Source organism: Sceloporus undulatus, chromosome 2 (assembly GCF_019175285.1).
Source record: "Sceloporus undulatus isolate JIND9_A2432 ecotype Alabama chromosome 2, SceUnd_v1.1, whole genome shotgun sequence".
NCBI lineage: Eukaryota > Metazoa > Chordata > Lepidosauria > Squamata > Phrynosomatidae > Sceloporus > Sceloporus undulatus.
Window position 1 is genome coordinate 150,561,819 of NC_056523.1, and position 13,631 is coordinate 150,575,449.

General features: G+C 41.3%; 1 protein-coding gene across 4 annotated transcripts in view; it reads left to right on the top strand.

Moving 5' to 3' along the window:
- Window positions 1-13,631, top strand: part of SDK2 (sidekick cell adhesion molecule 2) — a 412,765-nt gene that overhangs the window by 219,868 nt on the left and 179,266 nt on the right. For all 4 annotated transcript variants that reach the window (XM_042452124.1, XM_042452127.1, XM_042452125.1 and 1 more), the window contains exon 2: window positions 11,089-11,248. In XM_042452124.1, the coding sequence (XP_042308058.1) occupies window positions 11,089-11,248 (160 nt within the window). The remainder of the gene's footprint in view (window positions 1-11,088; window positions 11,249-13,631) is intronic.

Genomic DNA, 13,631 nt, shown 5'->3' on the forward strand with positions numbered 1-13,631 from the left:
TCTAACTAAAAAGATTGCATGTACAGCGCTGTGTAAATTTACAGCGCTTCATAAATAAAGGTTAATAATAATAATAATAATAATAATAGGAACCTCACTAACCCCAACTCAGCCCCAGTCCCACGCTTTAAAATTTCAGCCAGAAAAACATTTTGGAAACTGGAAAAAAACCACCTTAAAAGGCTTTGTAACATATAAATGTTACGTATAAGTGGGTCAGCATATATCTCCAAATAGCAAGAATTGTTGTTAATTGTTGTTAACTACCTTTGAAGCAAACCTGTGGATGAGACTCTCTGTCCTCCACTGATCTGCTCAGTTCCATGACTTCGCTGATTGAGTCCATCCATCTGGCATGTAGTTTACCTCTCTTTCTGCTGTCTTCTAATTTACCTAGCATTATTGTTTTTAGTAGTGATTCATGCCTTTTCATGATGTGGCCAAAATACAACAGCCTCAATTTAGTCATCCTGACTTCCAGGGATAATTGGGCTTGATCTGTTCAAGAACCCACTTGTTTGTATTCTTGGCTGTCCACAATATCATCAGCACTCTTCTCCAGCACCGCATCTCAAATTAGTTGATTTTCTTTCTGTTGGCTTTGGTCACTGTCCAGCTTTCATATCTGTACATGTAATGGGAAATACGATGGCTTGGACGATCCTCGCTTTGTTGTCCAAAGTAATATCTTTGCTGTTTAGGATCTCATCCATTTCTTTCATAGCTGCCCTTCCCAATCCTAGCCTTCTTCTAATTTTACTACCCTCCCAGAAAAGAAAAGGTGACCAACAAAGCATCATTTCTAATCACCCAGAATGGCAATTGCAGTGGTGATGCAATGATGGTGAACCTTTTTAAGTTTGCGTGCCAGGAGGCGGGGCTTCTGCCCCCTGGGATGGGGCTGCATGCTGGGGTGGGGCTTCTGGCCCAGGGGGGTGTGTCTTCCACCCTCTGTGGGCGGAGCTTCCACCCTCTGGGCGGGGCTCTTTCCCTGCCTTTTTCCCAGCCCCCAGCTGTCTCTCAGAGACAGCTGGAGGTCAACAAAGGCCCATGAGGGGGAGGAGCCATGGGCAGGGCCCCGGTCCTCTTCCCGGACCTTTCTTCACCCCAAAGGGCTCTCTAAAGCCCTTTGGGGGCAAGGAAAGGAAAAAGGGTAAGAATAGGAATGGCAGGGCCCCTTCCTCCCTCCCCACGGACCTTTCCCTGCCCTCTAGGTGCCCCGTTTGGAGCACTTGGAGGGCAGGGGAAAGTAAGTGGGGAAGGAGGGAGATGGGGAGGGCCCCTGCTTCCCTCCCCACGGAGCTTTCCCTGCCCTCCAAATGCCCCGTTTGGGGCACTTGGAGGGCAGGGAAAGGTAAGTGGGGAAGGAGGGAGATGGGGAGGGCCCCTGCCTCCCTCCCCATGGAGCTTTCCCTGCTTCCAGCTGTCTCTCCAGGCAAAGCTCCCTGAGGAGGAGGCACTGGCGCGTGCTGGTCACTCCTCCTCTCCCCGCCCTTTTCCCAGCCTCTAGCTCTCTTGAAGAGGCAGCTGGGGGCTGGGAAAAGGCTGTGAGGAGGAGCCAGAGGCGCGCTCCTCTGGCTCCTTCTCTGGAGTGCCCTTTTCTGGCTTCCAGCTGTCTCCAAGAGACAGAGGGAGGCCAGGAAAAGGCAGGGAGGGGGAGGAATGGGCACATGCGTGCCTCTTCCGCCTTCTCCCTCACCCTGTGCCCAAGGAAATGGCCCAAAGTGCCACTTCCGGCACGCGTGCAGTGGGTTCGCCATCACTGTATGAAACAATGAAGTTCTCCAGGCTTCAGAGTGTTCCTATCCTTAGTTTAGTGGGCGAGTCCTTAGAGACTGAAGCTGATACAGTATGTATTTAGTGGGTGGCTTTTAAAATGACAAGAGGCTGCAATTGGGCAGAATGTGACAGAGATCAAAAGCTCCTGCTGCAGTGTGAGTGAGTGCAAACAGTAAGACAAACAAACAAACAAAACCTGAAAACAAAACAAGCCTCTAATTATTTCCCTTGGTTTATCTGATGTGAGAAACCTAAAAAGTTTAGGGCACATGACTTACAGTAGATCTTTCCCACACAGGCTTCTCGATACCCTTACCCCCAACCCCTTTTTAAAATAATCTATAGTCTCTTTTTCCATTAGTTCTTGCCTTGTACCTCTTTTAATCATTCTCTCCTTCTCTTCAAGCCAGGGCAGAATGGATGCAACTTTCCTGATTAGCCATTTGCATTAGATTTATTTCTGTCGATGTGACTCCATGAGCAATGTTGCCTGCTACCACTTCTGCAAGAGCTTTGACCACACTGAGTTAGAGAAGAGCAACAAACTTCAGTATTATTCACAGGTTCAGTTAGGTTAAGCTGCACAAACAATTAAATTGACTTATATTTCATGTGGGTATGGCTTGCAGCATTCCCTATACAATTTCTCTCCAACTAACATGCTTTGTGTGCTTCCCATACCAAAAATGCCTTTGTATTCAAAGAAGTAGCCATGTTAGCCTCTTGCAATAAAAAAAAGGAGGAGGACGGGAAAGAAATGTAGCTCCATATGCAGAAGCAGTTTTAACCCACAGAGGTTCATGCAAAAATAAAATCCAGCCAGTGTTGGGCTATGACTCTGGAGACCAGGATTCAATGCTCAGCTCAGCTGTGAAACCCACAGGGTAACCTTGGGCATTCCACATGCTCTCAGCCTTAGGAAAAGGCAATGGCAAACCTTCTCTGAACAAATCTTGCCAAGAAAACCCTGTGGTAGGGTTGTCATATGTTAGAAATGACTTGAAGGCACACAACAACTGTTAGAATTAGGGTTTTGGTTATTTGTGGTTAAATCCCTTTAGTAGCAGCAGCAACAACATAGCAACAAGCATGTACTCCACAGGTATTTGGTAAAAACAGCTAGATCTGAGCTTCTTCTAAATAAACAGGATACACTGGTAGGTAAAAATAAATTTACTTCAATGCTACATCTAGGTTCTACAAAATAACTAATCAGTAGAGAAAACTATATTTGATAGAAGAGTCCCTAGAGCTGACTCTCATATGTGTAAGAAGAAAAAAACATCTTTCATAGTATAACCTGGTTTCTGCATCCATGCTTGGTGTGATCAGAGAGAAGAAGAGGGCAGATAACAAAGGCCATGGGAAGTGACCTCTTCACAAGCAACACTGACCAAATGACCATAGAGTTATACATCAGTGTTCCTGCTAAAAGACACACACCCCTTCTCAAGGAAAGAAAACATAGATCTACAAAACAAGCATTGGTACTAATATTCCAACAACAACAAGTCTTAAAGGTGCTGCTACAAAAATGCCTTGGTAGTTTATATCAGACAAAGTTGTCAGTGGCAACTGAGATCTTTAAGAATCTGGATTTCCTAGATGCCAGGGATTCGGGGCTTAAACTGGGGGCCTTGTGGGCTTAAATTGGATTAGCCTAGCAAGATACCCAGGGCTGTGGATCCTCCAGTGCAAAACTAGTTCTTGTGACTAGTGTGTGTAGTGTGACTTCAAATCATTTCCAACTTATCACAATCTTTTCGTAAGGAAGGGTTTTCTTGGCAACATTTGTTCAAAGAGTGCTTGTTATTGACTTCTTTTAAAGCTGAGAGTGTGTGACTTGCCCAAGGTCACCCACTGGGTTTTCATGGCTGAGTAGGGAGTTAAACCCAGGTCTCCTGGAGTTCTAGTCTAACCACTGCAACATGCTGGCTCTCTCTTCTGACACAGAGCTATGATGATTCCTGCAGACTGGCCAGACCTAGTAGAACTATAAGGAATCTTACCCTCTATCTGCCCTGCTGGTTCAACACTGTATCATCTGCCTGCTTATATTGAGAGCTGACCCTCTTCTTCCAGTCTAGTACAGAGATGTATGTGAGCTGTTCTGCCCTCCCCCAAATCAATTGGGCTTTTCAAGTGTTCCTGTTAAGTGCTTGAAAAATCTCAAAGATTTTTCTTTTCTTTCTTTCTTTAAGTATTCAGTAGCAATGCTGGAAAAGCCCAGTTGATTATTGACTAAACAGCAGCTACCCCCTTGCCCTTCTTGGCAATTCTCCTCTGGCTTCCCTGAGAGGGTGAAGGGTAGAGCCTTTCAAAGCCTTATTTTGAGGATGGGCAGGGGGCATCAACGTAGGCTTTCCATGCAGGGGGGAAAAACGCTGCAAGGAGCTTGCATACCTGTGAAAATCTTGCAGGGGAGAATGGGCTATTTGCGTGGGACTTGTAGATTCCTATGTAGGACTGGAGTGTAGCTTTGGCACAGCTTCCAGACTCTTAGGACGCATGCATAATTTAAACAGCATACCTCCAAAGTGACCTGAAGCACCTTTATTTTGGCCTGTCTGTATGGGGCCTTTGACATGTTATTTATCACAGAGGAAATGCCCATCATATGCTGAGTTTTGACACTTAACATGGGTTGGAGATCCATCAAAAGTTCAGTTTTATGAATGGGCATGGATCCAAGTGGATTATACCCAGATTTAACACTGGCACCTAAAAATCCAAAGCTGCCACCAGTTGTTGTGAACTGCTGTCAAGTAAACTTCAGCTTACAGCAACCCTATGAATGAGAGACTTCCAAGTCTTTTTATCATCAGCAGCCCTACATAGATCTTGCAAACTCTGGGTTGTGGCTTCCTTAATTGAGTCTATCCATCCATAATATGTTCTTCCTCTTTTGGCTTGCCAAACATCATTCTCTTTTCTACTGAGTCATGCTTTCTCATGATATTCAAAGTATGACAGTCTCAGTTTAGTCATCTTTGCCTCTAGGGAGAGTTCTGGATTTATTTGCTCCAGGGCCCATTTAATGGTCTTTTTAGCAGTCCACTGTAGAACTCTTCTCCAGCACCACATTTCAAATGAGTTGATTTTCTTCCTATCCACTCACTTCACTGTCCAGTTTTAACAACCATATATAGAAATTGGCTGTATGATGGCATGGGCAATCCTAATTTAGTATTCAGTCATAACTACCCTTCCAAGTCCAAGGTTTCTGAATTCTTGACTGCACTCTCCATTCTGATTAATGACTGAGACAAAGTGTGGAAAATCTTGAACTATTTCAATATCTTCATCGTCTACCTTAAAGTTTTATTAATAATCTATGGTCATTATTTTTGTTTTCTTAATGTTCATCTGTATGCCTGCTTGTGTACTTTCTTCCTTGACTTTCTTCAGTAATTGTTCCAGGTCTTTGCTATTTTCTGCTAGTAGTATGGTGTCATGTACATATCTTAAATTGTTGATGTTCCTTCCTCCAGTTTTCATGCCTCCATTCTATGAATCTAAGCCTGCTTTACCTATAATATGTTCAACATACAAGTTAAATGGACAGGGTGATAAAATGCACCATTGCCCGACCTCCTTTCCATCTGGAAACCATTCTGTTGCTCTGTATTTTGTCCTAAAGCCTATTGTCCTGAATACAGGTTACAATATCAGGACAATCAAATATTGTGGCACACTCATTTCTTTAAGAGACAGCCATAGATTTTTTTAAATTATCTACACAATCAAAGGCTTTGCTATAACCTATAAAGCATAGGCTGATTTTCTTCTGATTTTTATTTTATTTTATTTTATTTTATTGGTATGCTGCATTATACAACATATATTTGCAATATTGCCACTTCCTTTCCTTGACCCAGCTTGGACATCTGGCATCTCACTACATATATAGTAATGGTCTGTGTTGTAGAATTTTGACGATCACTTTGCTTGCATGAGAAATTAACGCAATGATCTGGTGCAATCCCTGGTCTCCCCTTTCCTGGCAACTGGAATGTACACTGAGCATTTCTAATCAGTGGGCCACTGTTTTGTTTTCCATATTTGTTGACAAATTTTAGTTAGAGCAAGGGTGGATTCTGTCTCTGTAGTTTGAAGTAGCTCTATTGATATACCATCTGTTCCTGGTGATTTATTTCTACCAAGTACTCTGAATGGGACTTCCAATTCACTTTCTAAAATTGTAGGTTCACCTTCAAATGGTTCTTCCTTAAAGAATATCTCATCCTTTCATCTCTTTTATATTGTTCTTTAATATATTGTTTCCATTATCTTTGTATTTCTGTTTGGTAATGTGTTCCCCTGCTTGTCCCAGAGCATCCCCATTCTTTGCTTAAATTTGCCTTTGATTTCTCAGATCTTATGGAAAAGATCTCTTGTTCTTCTTTTTTTGTTGTCATATTTTTCTCCATTTACCATTATAGTAAGTCTCTTTGTCCCTGCGTGCAAGTTGTTAAACAGTTGCATTCACCTTTTAATTTTGCTTGGATGGAAAGGGGATCAGGCAAGGTGCTTCTCATCTGCACTCAACTGCTTGAAGAGTTTCATTTGTCATCCACAGAGGATTCTCTTACTTTTTGGCTGCAGGTATTACCTTTTTTGCATTTCTCCTTGAAAATGCCCCAGGCTTCAATCCAGAGTTTGTCTGGCTCCTGATCAATTAGGCTAAATAGTGCAAATCTTTTTTCCCCCCAATAATAAATCTTTAAATTTTAGGGGATGTTCTTCAGGTTGTATTTTGGCACCATGGTTCTTTTAATGTTCTTCCTTAGCTTCACTCTAATTTTTTATATTAGCAATTCATGGTCTGTGCCACAATCTGCTCCTGGTCTTCTTTTTGCATAAAAAATTTGAGTTTCTTACTATTTTCCTTCCAATTATGTAGCCTATTTGATTTCTATGTTGGCCAAAGGTGATGTCCATGCTTCTTTGGTTGCTTGAAAAACATATTTGCTATGAACCAACTATTGGCCTTGCAAAATTCAGTCAGTCAGTCTCTTGTTTTATTTCTTGATTCTAGGTGAAATTTTCCTACTGTCTTTGATTCTGCTCTGTTTCTTCCTTTTGCATTCAAATCACCTGTGATTTACAAGAAAACCTGTTTTGGATGTGATCAATTTCCCCCTGAACTCCAGCACAGAATCTTTCCAAATTTTTTTTCATCTTTTACCTCTGCAGTTGGAGCATAAACTTGTATTAATGGGTATATTGATGGGTTTTCCCAAAAAACGTTATTGATATTATTTGTTCAGACTTTGCATTATATCCTTTGACTGCCATGAGTTTACTACATGTTTAATACCAGGCAGATAAATGCTTCTAGAAACCACTGCTCAGGAGTAATCTGAGATTGAAATGAGTTTAGATACACAGTGCCAATTTAAATCAAACCTTACCACCTTTTTTTTCTCTCTCCAAAGTGGTGCCATATGGTCTGATACTATAATACAGAAGAAAAATAAATGTAAAGGGGGAAAGGGGATTGATTTTTCTCAGTCAGAGTAAAATATTATATAATACATCAAAGCCACACGTTAAAGGGATAAGTGAAAACATCCTTTCATCCTCAGTTATTTAAATTGCCCCTCACCCAGTTTTATATTTACACAATATTTTGCAGTGCTTCTGTATCATTACCCAATAGTGAGATTTGTCAGTCTTGTTTCTCCTCTGGGTTTGGTGTCTTAAGCTATTTAATGAAATGAAAAAGTCAGTGGCTAATACGTTTCTTTCAGTAAAGAGCAGTGACGGGACAGATTGTGTATGCCTTAATTTCTATATGTTCTGTAGATGTTTACACAAAAATCCCATTGGGATGAGAGAGAGAGAGAGAGAGAGAGAGAGAGCTCTGCTGACCACCCTAGTTGGAATAAAGTACTGGACCACACAGGATCTTTATGAGCACTTGCGTATGTATCCATGGCAAGGTAGCATAGAAGTCAGAATTTGGGAATGGGATCTGGTTTCTAAATTGGGACTTCATCATTTCTGCCCGACTGTAGCCTCAATTGAAGATGTGGTATGGGGTTGGACGCATAATGTGAATATCCTCTTTGTAGTATTTCCTAGAATACTGCATTCCACAGGAACCTGCCAACATATCAGTAAATTAAGATTACTCCGGTTCTATTTTCTCTTTAGAAGATTGTCAGATCCCTAACCCTGGCAGGAAACTGTGATACCTTTAGAGTAAAGTGTGCACTTCAAACGTTTTACAGCCTTGAAGTTGACACTCTTTAGTTTGTTCAGCTTCCAAAAAGCCCCAGAGGACAAGAGAAGCAATAAAATATAAATGCGTACCTCACAGCAAATTGCCCTGCGTGGGGGCTTGAAAAGCTTAAACCCTTTTAACATTGTGCTTTCTACATATGTGTGTGTGTGTGTGTGTGTATGCGCAAGTGCCCGTGTATGCTGTTTGTTAGTTGAAGTGGCTCTTTTTTCCCCCTCCTCTTTCTGAATTGGTCCCACATGAAAAGAGGAATTTAATCATGGAGGTCCTGGAATGTAATTGTTTTATAACAAATTGATATTGGGAAGTAAAGCTAAGGAGGTTGTTGAGGATTGTTATTTTTATTTTTTATTTCTTGGCATGTATAAAAATAATGTGATTCAAAGTACACTTGAAAGCTGTTGGGAAATATGAATGTGCCTTTGAAGTGAAAAAGAATTCCATTTGTTAAACAGAAAATGAAGCTGTGCACTTCAACCGGCAGTTTTAACATCGCAAATAAAATGGCAGAATTTGCTTTCTTGTTCCCCTCATCTTCGCTCTCCCAAGCCTGTTCCACCCTCTATCTTTAAAACCCAGCAAAGGTTTTTAAAATGCTAAGAAGCCAGCTGGGAATAAAGGAAGCAAAGCAGCTTAGAAAAATCCTAGATGGACTTTAAGCTCTAGTTGATATGGTTACTAAATGGCTCAGGTAAGAGCTGGGATGGCAGAAGGGTCAAAATCATGTTACTGTCAACAATATGGCACAGAATGTCAGTTGCAGAAGAGAGCTAAGGTGTGTTAGCTTATGTCATTTCAGCTCCCCGAGGTGTGTAATAATAATCCTGTGTAGGCTTGCACATATTTATGAATACTTTTTATTCAGAGAATATGCACAGGGATACCAGTTTCCCCAGTCAAAGGTGGTGGGGTTGTGCAAGGGGAAATGTCTAGCTTGATGGACTGTAACTGGTCTGGTTTCCCCTAATAAGAAATAATAATCTCTAATGAGGAACAATCATCTTCATATAATTAGACAAGGAAGATGTCTTCTTAATTGGATGGAAGAGTGTTTGTTCTCCCTGCACCCCGCTCCCAGCATCTTAGTTTGTGACAACATTCAACCGGTGGTCTAGTAAAAATGTTGTGAACTAATAATGCTGGTTATTTGGCAAGACTGGGAAATCCACTTGTTGGATGGCATTAAGGTTTTGTTTGCTTCATTAAAATTGTGCCTCATATGCTGATATACCATTATAAAACAACAGTGAACATCCTTGGTTGTCTGTTTTTTATTCAGAGTAAATTTCTTCGTACACAGCTGTTCACATGGACAGGAATGGTTAGCTTTAAATTCCTTCCTAAAGCCATCAAAGAGGCTGCTGGCTGCCAGCTACCATATTTAACTCAATATGGTTTGTGCAACCCAGCCAACAAGGAAGAGAATAACAGAGCGCACCCAACCCATTACTACATTGTCAAAACCACAGACCAGGGAGTCATTGCTTCTTATTTTCAGGCCCTAAAATGCAAGGTAAAAATAGAAAGCAAGGCTTTCTGGTTCATCTCAGCAACTGCAGTGGCCAGAAGGATGTAACATTTATGCCTGCTGAAGGGGAAAGTGGAGCTGTGTACTATTTAAACAGAGGATATTTGGGTTTGTGGCAATGACTGGAGGATTATAAACACAAGCTAATAATGGCAGAGGTGAATAACAGGAAGTGATGAGCAAAATAGAAGTAAAGATAGTGAAAAATAAATTAAAGTAAAAAGTGAAAAATGCAGAAATTACTTGGCTAACATTTTAAAATGTTCACATATAAGAGGAGTATATTCGTGGGAGGAGAGCCACTGTGGTGTATTAATGGTTTGAGCATTGGACTATGACTCTGGAGACCAGGGTTTGAATCCCAGCTCGGCCATGGAAACACAATGAGTGACCTTAGGCAAGTCACACACTCTTATCCTCAGAGGATGACAATGGGAAACCCCCTCTGAAGAAACATGCCAAGAAAATCCTGTGATAGGTTCACCTTAGGGTCTCCATTATTCGGAAATGATGTGAAGACACATAACAACAACAACAACAACAACAACAACAACAACATATTCAAAGGAAGGGACCTAAATACCCTAAAGGCACCAGGTCCCATATGATCTTGGAAACTAAGGGGGGGCAGCTCTGGTTAGTACTTGGATGAGAGAGAGCACCAACAAATACCAAGTGCTGTAGGCTATATTTCAAAGGAAGGAACTGGCAAAACCACCTCAGAGTATTCCTTGTTTAATTGTAATGGGGGTTACCAAGGGTAAACAGTTTGAGTACCACTGGTATTATACTAATCCAAATCTCCCCCTCCCCATTTCTACTAACAATCCTATTAAAACCTGCAGGTGATAGTATGTCCAGATCTCTGTGGCATCTGTCCCAAACAGCATCCATATAAAGTAATTTGTCTGTAGCATATTATGCTATATTCACATCTTACCCTGAAAATGTTACCCAGTTCATATGAAGGTTGCTGTTTGGTGGCAGCAAGTACACTTACAAGCCAGTGACCCAAACAAATGGCAATTACAATGTTACTGAACAATATACAGGGATTCTTGGGGGAGATCTGTGCCTCCAAATTTAGTTTATAACAGTCTCTTTGTGGCTGTTGCTTATTCTTTGAGAGTGGCATACTTTTAATTAGGAAGACTCAGGGAACCATAAAGTCTAGAATTTCTCTAAATGTGTGACCAGCAAGAAATAAGAGCAAGAAGATCTCTGGAAAGGCGAGCTAAAAATAAAGTATTATTATTATTATTATTATTATTATTATTATTATTATTATTAAGTGGGATAGGGTGGGTGAGCTGGATGCTGTTTGTAAATAAGAGGATAAATCTTTCCAGGCTTGCACTATAGGTTTTCATTCATATCTTTCTGGAGAATATCCAGTATTCACTGTGCAACACAGACTAAAAAGAATAAGCGAGCAAGTGAGAAACTGTCTGGCCCAATATTCTTGTGGTCTTTATATATGGGGATAAATATACAGGACCCAGGATTTAACCCCTTTTTTACTTTTCCCCCACAGATGATGTTTCCCCATATTTCAAGACGGAGCCGGTGCGCACCCAAGTCCATCTGGAGGGGAACCGCTTGGTCCTGACCTGCATGGCAGAAGGCAGCTGGCCCCTAGAGTTCAAGTGGCTGCATGACAACAAAGAGCTGACTAAGTTCTCTCTGGAATACAGGTACCTCATGACTGGCTTTCTAGCATTCCTGGAGGGTTTCTGAAGTTACAGTGAATGTTCCTGCTTTCTGCCCGGAGGCTTGTCCCTGCAGGCTACTGCCTGTCATCATCCCCATGGTAGCAAAAGCTCCTGGGGCACAGCGTCATCTGCAGCTCTCAGCTTGTGCAACAGGACCACTTTCTTTGGTAGCAGCTTTAGAAAGCAGGATGGGGAGGGAGGGTGCTTGGTTCGTTGTCTGACATATGTAAAGGTCATATAAAGAATACTAGAAGCCTGGAATTTTTCATAATCTAGGAAAGGTAGAAAGGTGGGGAATGTGGTCGTAGTGTCCAAAGCATACAGTTTTGCCCTGATGGACTTAATCAGTCAGTTAATGTAACCGGCATGTGATGGACTTGTAGCTCATGAATTCTGAAAGCCAAAGTGGAAGGAATTCCTTAGGGCAATCTGTATTTGAGTCTCATTCGGACAGATTAATTCTGCCTCTTTGACAAAGCCCAGTCTGTGCACCACTTGCTAATTCAGCAGCCCTCTCTCCGTGTAGCTGACTGTTATCAAATCCTTTGAACCAAGCTCCTGTCAAGAATTAAAAAGCTCTAGCCATTGTAACATCATTTTTATTAGACCAGGGCACCCCTGCTGACCATAGGCGATTCCCTTTCTCCAATTTCTGGTTCCTTGTAATTTGCAAACAAAGGGACCTTAAAATGCAGATCCAGCCTCTGTCCAAGATGGAGATCAACTGCTTCAGTTCTGTGCAAGTTTTTAACTTTTCAAGTGAACCACAAACAGATCTTGCTGTTAAGTTCAATTTGGTGGTAACTTCTAGACATCCAGTCTTCAAACATGTTCTGGACTTAATACTTTACTGAGGCTTCCATAAATGGAGGGAGCGGACATTAATTAATACTTCACTTTTGTATGTTTTATGGAATTTATGCTATTTTTAGATGGATTTAGATGGATTTTAGATATATTTAAATGGATTTAGATGGATGCCGTGATGTGCAGATGCTGCACTGTGCTTGCATCATAATGGCAGCCCTCATGTGGACAGGGCCGTGCCACGATGGTGCCGCCACAGCATGGTAGGACTTGGGACCATGCGGTCACTCCACAATCCCAAGCCCTAAAATCAGCCCCAGACTGCCGCTTTCTGGCAGTCTGTACCAGGCCTTAATTCAGGGGAACAAAAGTAATTTACACTGAACTAACATGAGGGCGAAGGGGAGGTGTAGAATATTGACCTTCCAGTAGACCCAGGCAAAAGCAAACTGCTGCAGCTCTTCTTGGCTCGTGTGTTCTTCCTCATGAATATTTTTTTCCATCTTGGCCACATTCTGATATTGCTTAGCCAGAGGTGTCCCAATTTTTTTTCTGTTAAATGTTGGAGGATATGACATTCTATTTTTCCTGATGTGAAGTAAGATGGTTTAGTAATGAGTAAGCACCATGGATGAGACATTCAAACTGAAAGTAAATTCAAATGTTCATCTAAAGTAGTGGTTCTAAACCTTCCTAGTGCCGCAACCTTTTAATACAGTTCTTCATGTTATGGTGACCCCAACCATAAAATCGCGATGTCTTGGTTCCTAAGACCATCAGAAATATGTGTTTTCCAATGTTCTCAGGCAACCCTTGTGAAAGGGTCATTCGGCCCCGAAAGGGGTCGTTACCCACAGGTTGAGAACTGCTGATCTAAAGAGTCATACCGAGGCACCTCGGATTACTGGATACTAGAAATATTGCGAATTTTCAAATGGGAAGAACTTGGGATGGGTAAGAAATTCTCATTAATGAGATCTGTTTATTAATCTTTCTGATATGTAGTCTGCAAGTTTGTTAACAAAAGCTTGCACATAACTTTTGATTTCCTGTCATTGGGAAGAAGCCTCAGGCATTAAATTCTTTCTTTTTCTTTTTCGTTTTCAAATTGTATCCACATAAATGCATACAACTACAAATGTGTATCACAGGCAAATCTTAGCGAATAGGGAAAACATGATAAGATGCATAAAATGAAGAAAAATGTGCTTAAAAGAGCATACATTAGGAAAAGTATTCATGAATTTTCATGCAGAAAGAAAATAAAAAAGCCAGAGTCTCACAACTCAATGGAGATTATCACATGGGGAAAAGGATGTCCTTGTCCCGTCCTTATCATGCGATCACATGAAGGACTTTCATATGTCATGCTTATCTAGACATTATCCCTGAAGTACAATTGACCGCGATCACGCGAAAGACTTTCTGAAGATGGAGTTTATCAAACGGGAGGAATTTCTCTTAAATTCAAATGAAAAAAAAGTGCGGCCAAAACTCATTCACTTAAAATCTCTAGTTTCGCGCAATTACGTGAATATGCATTGCATTCAAACTGCCT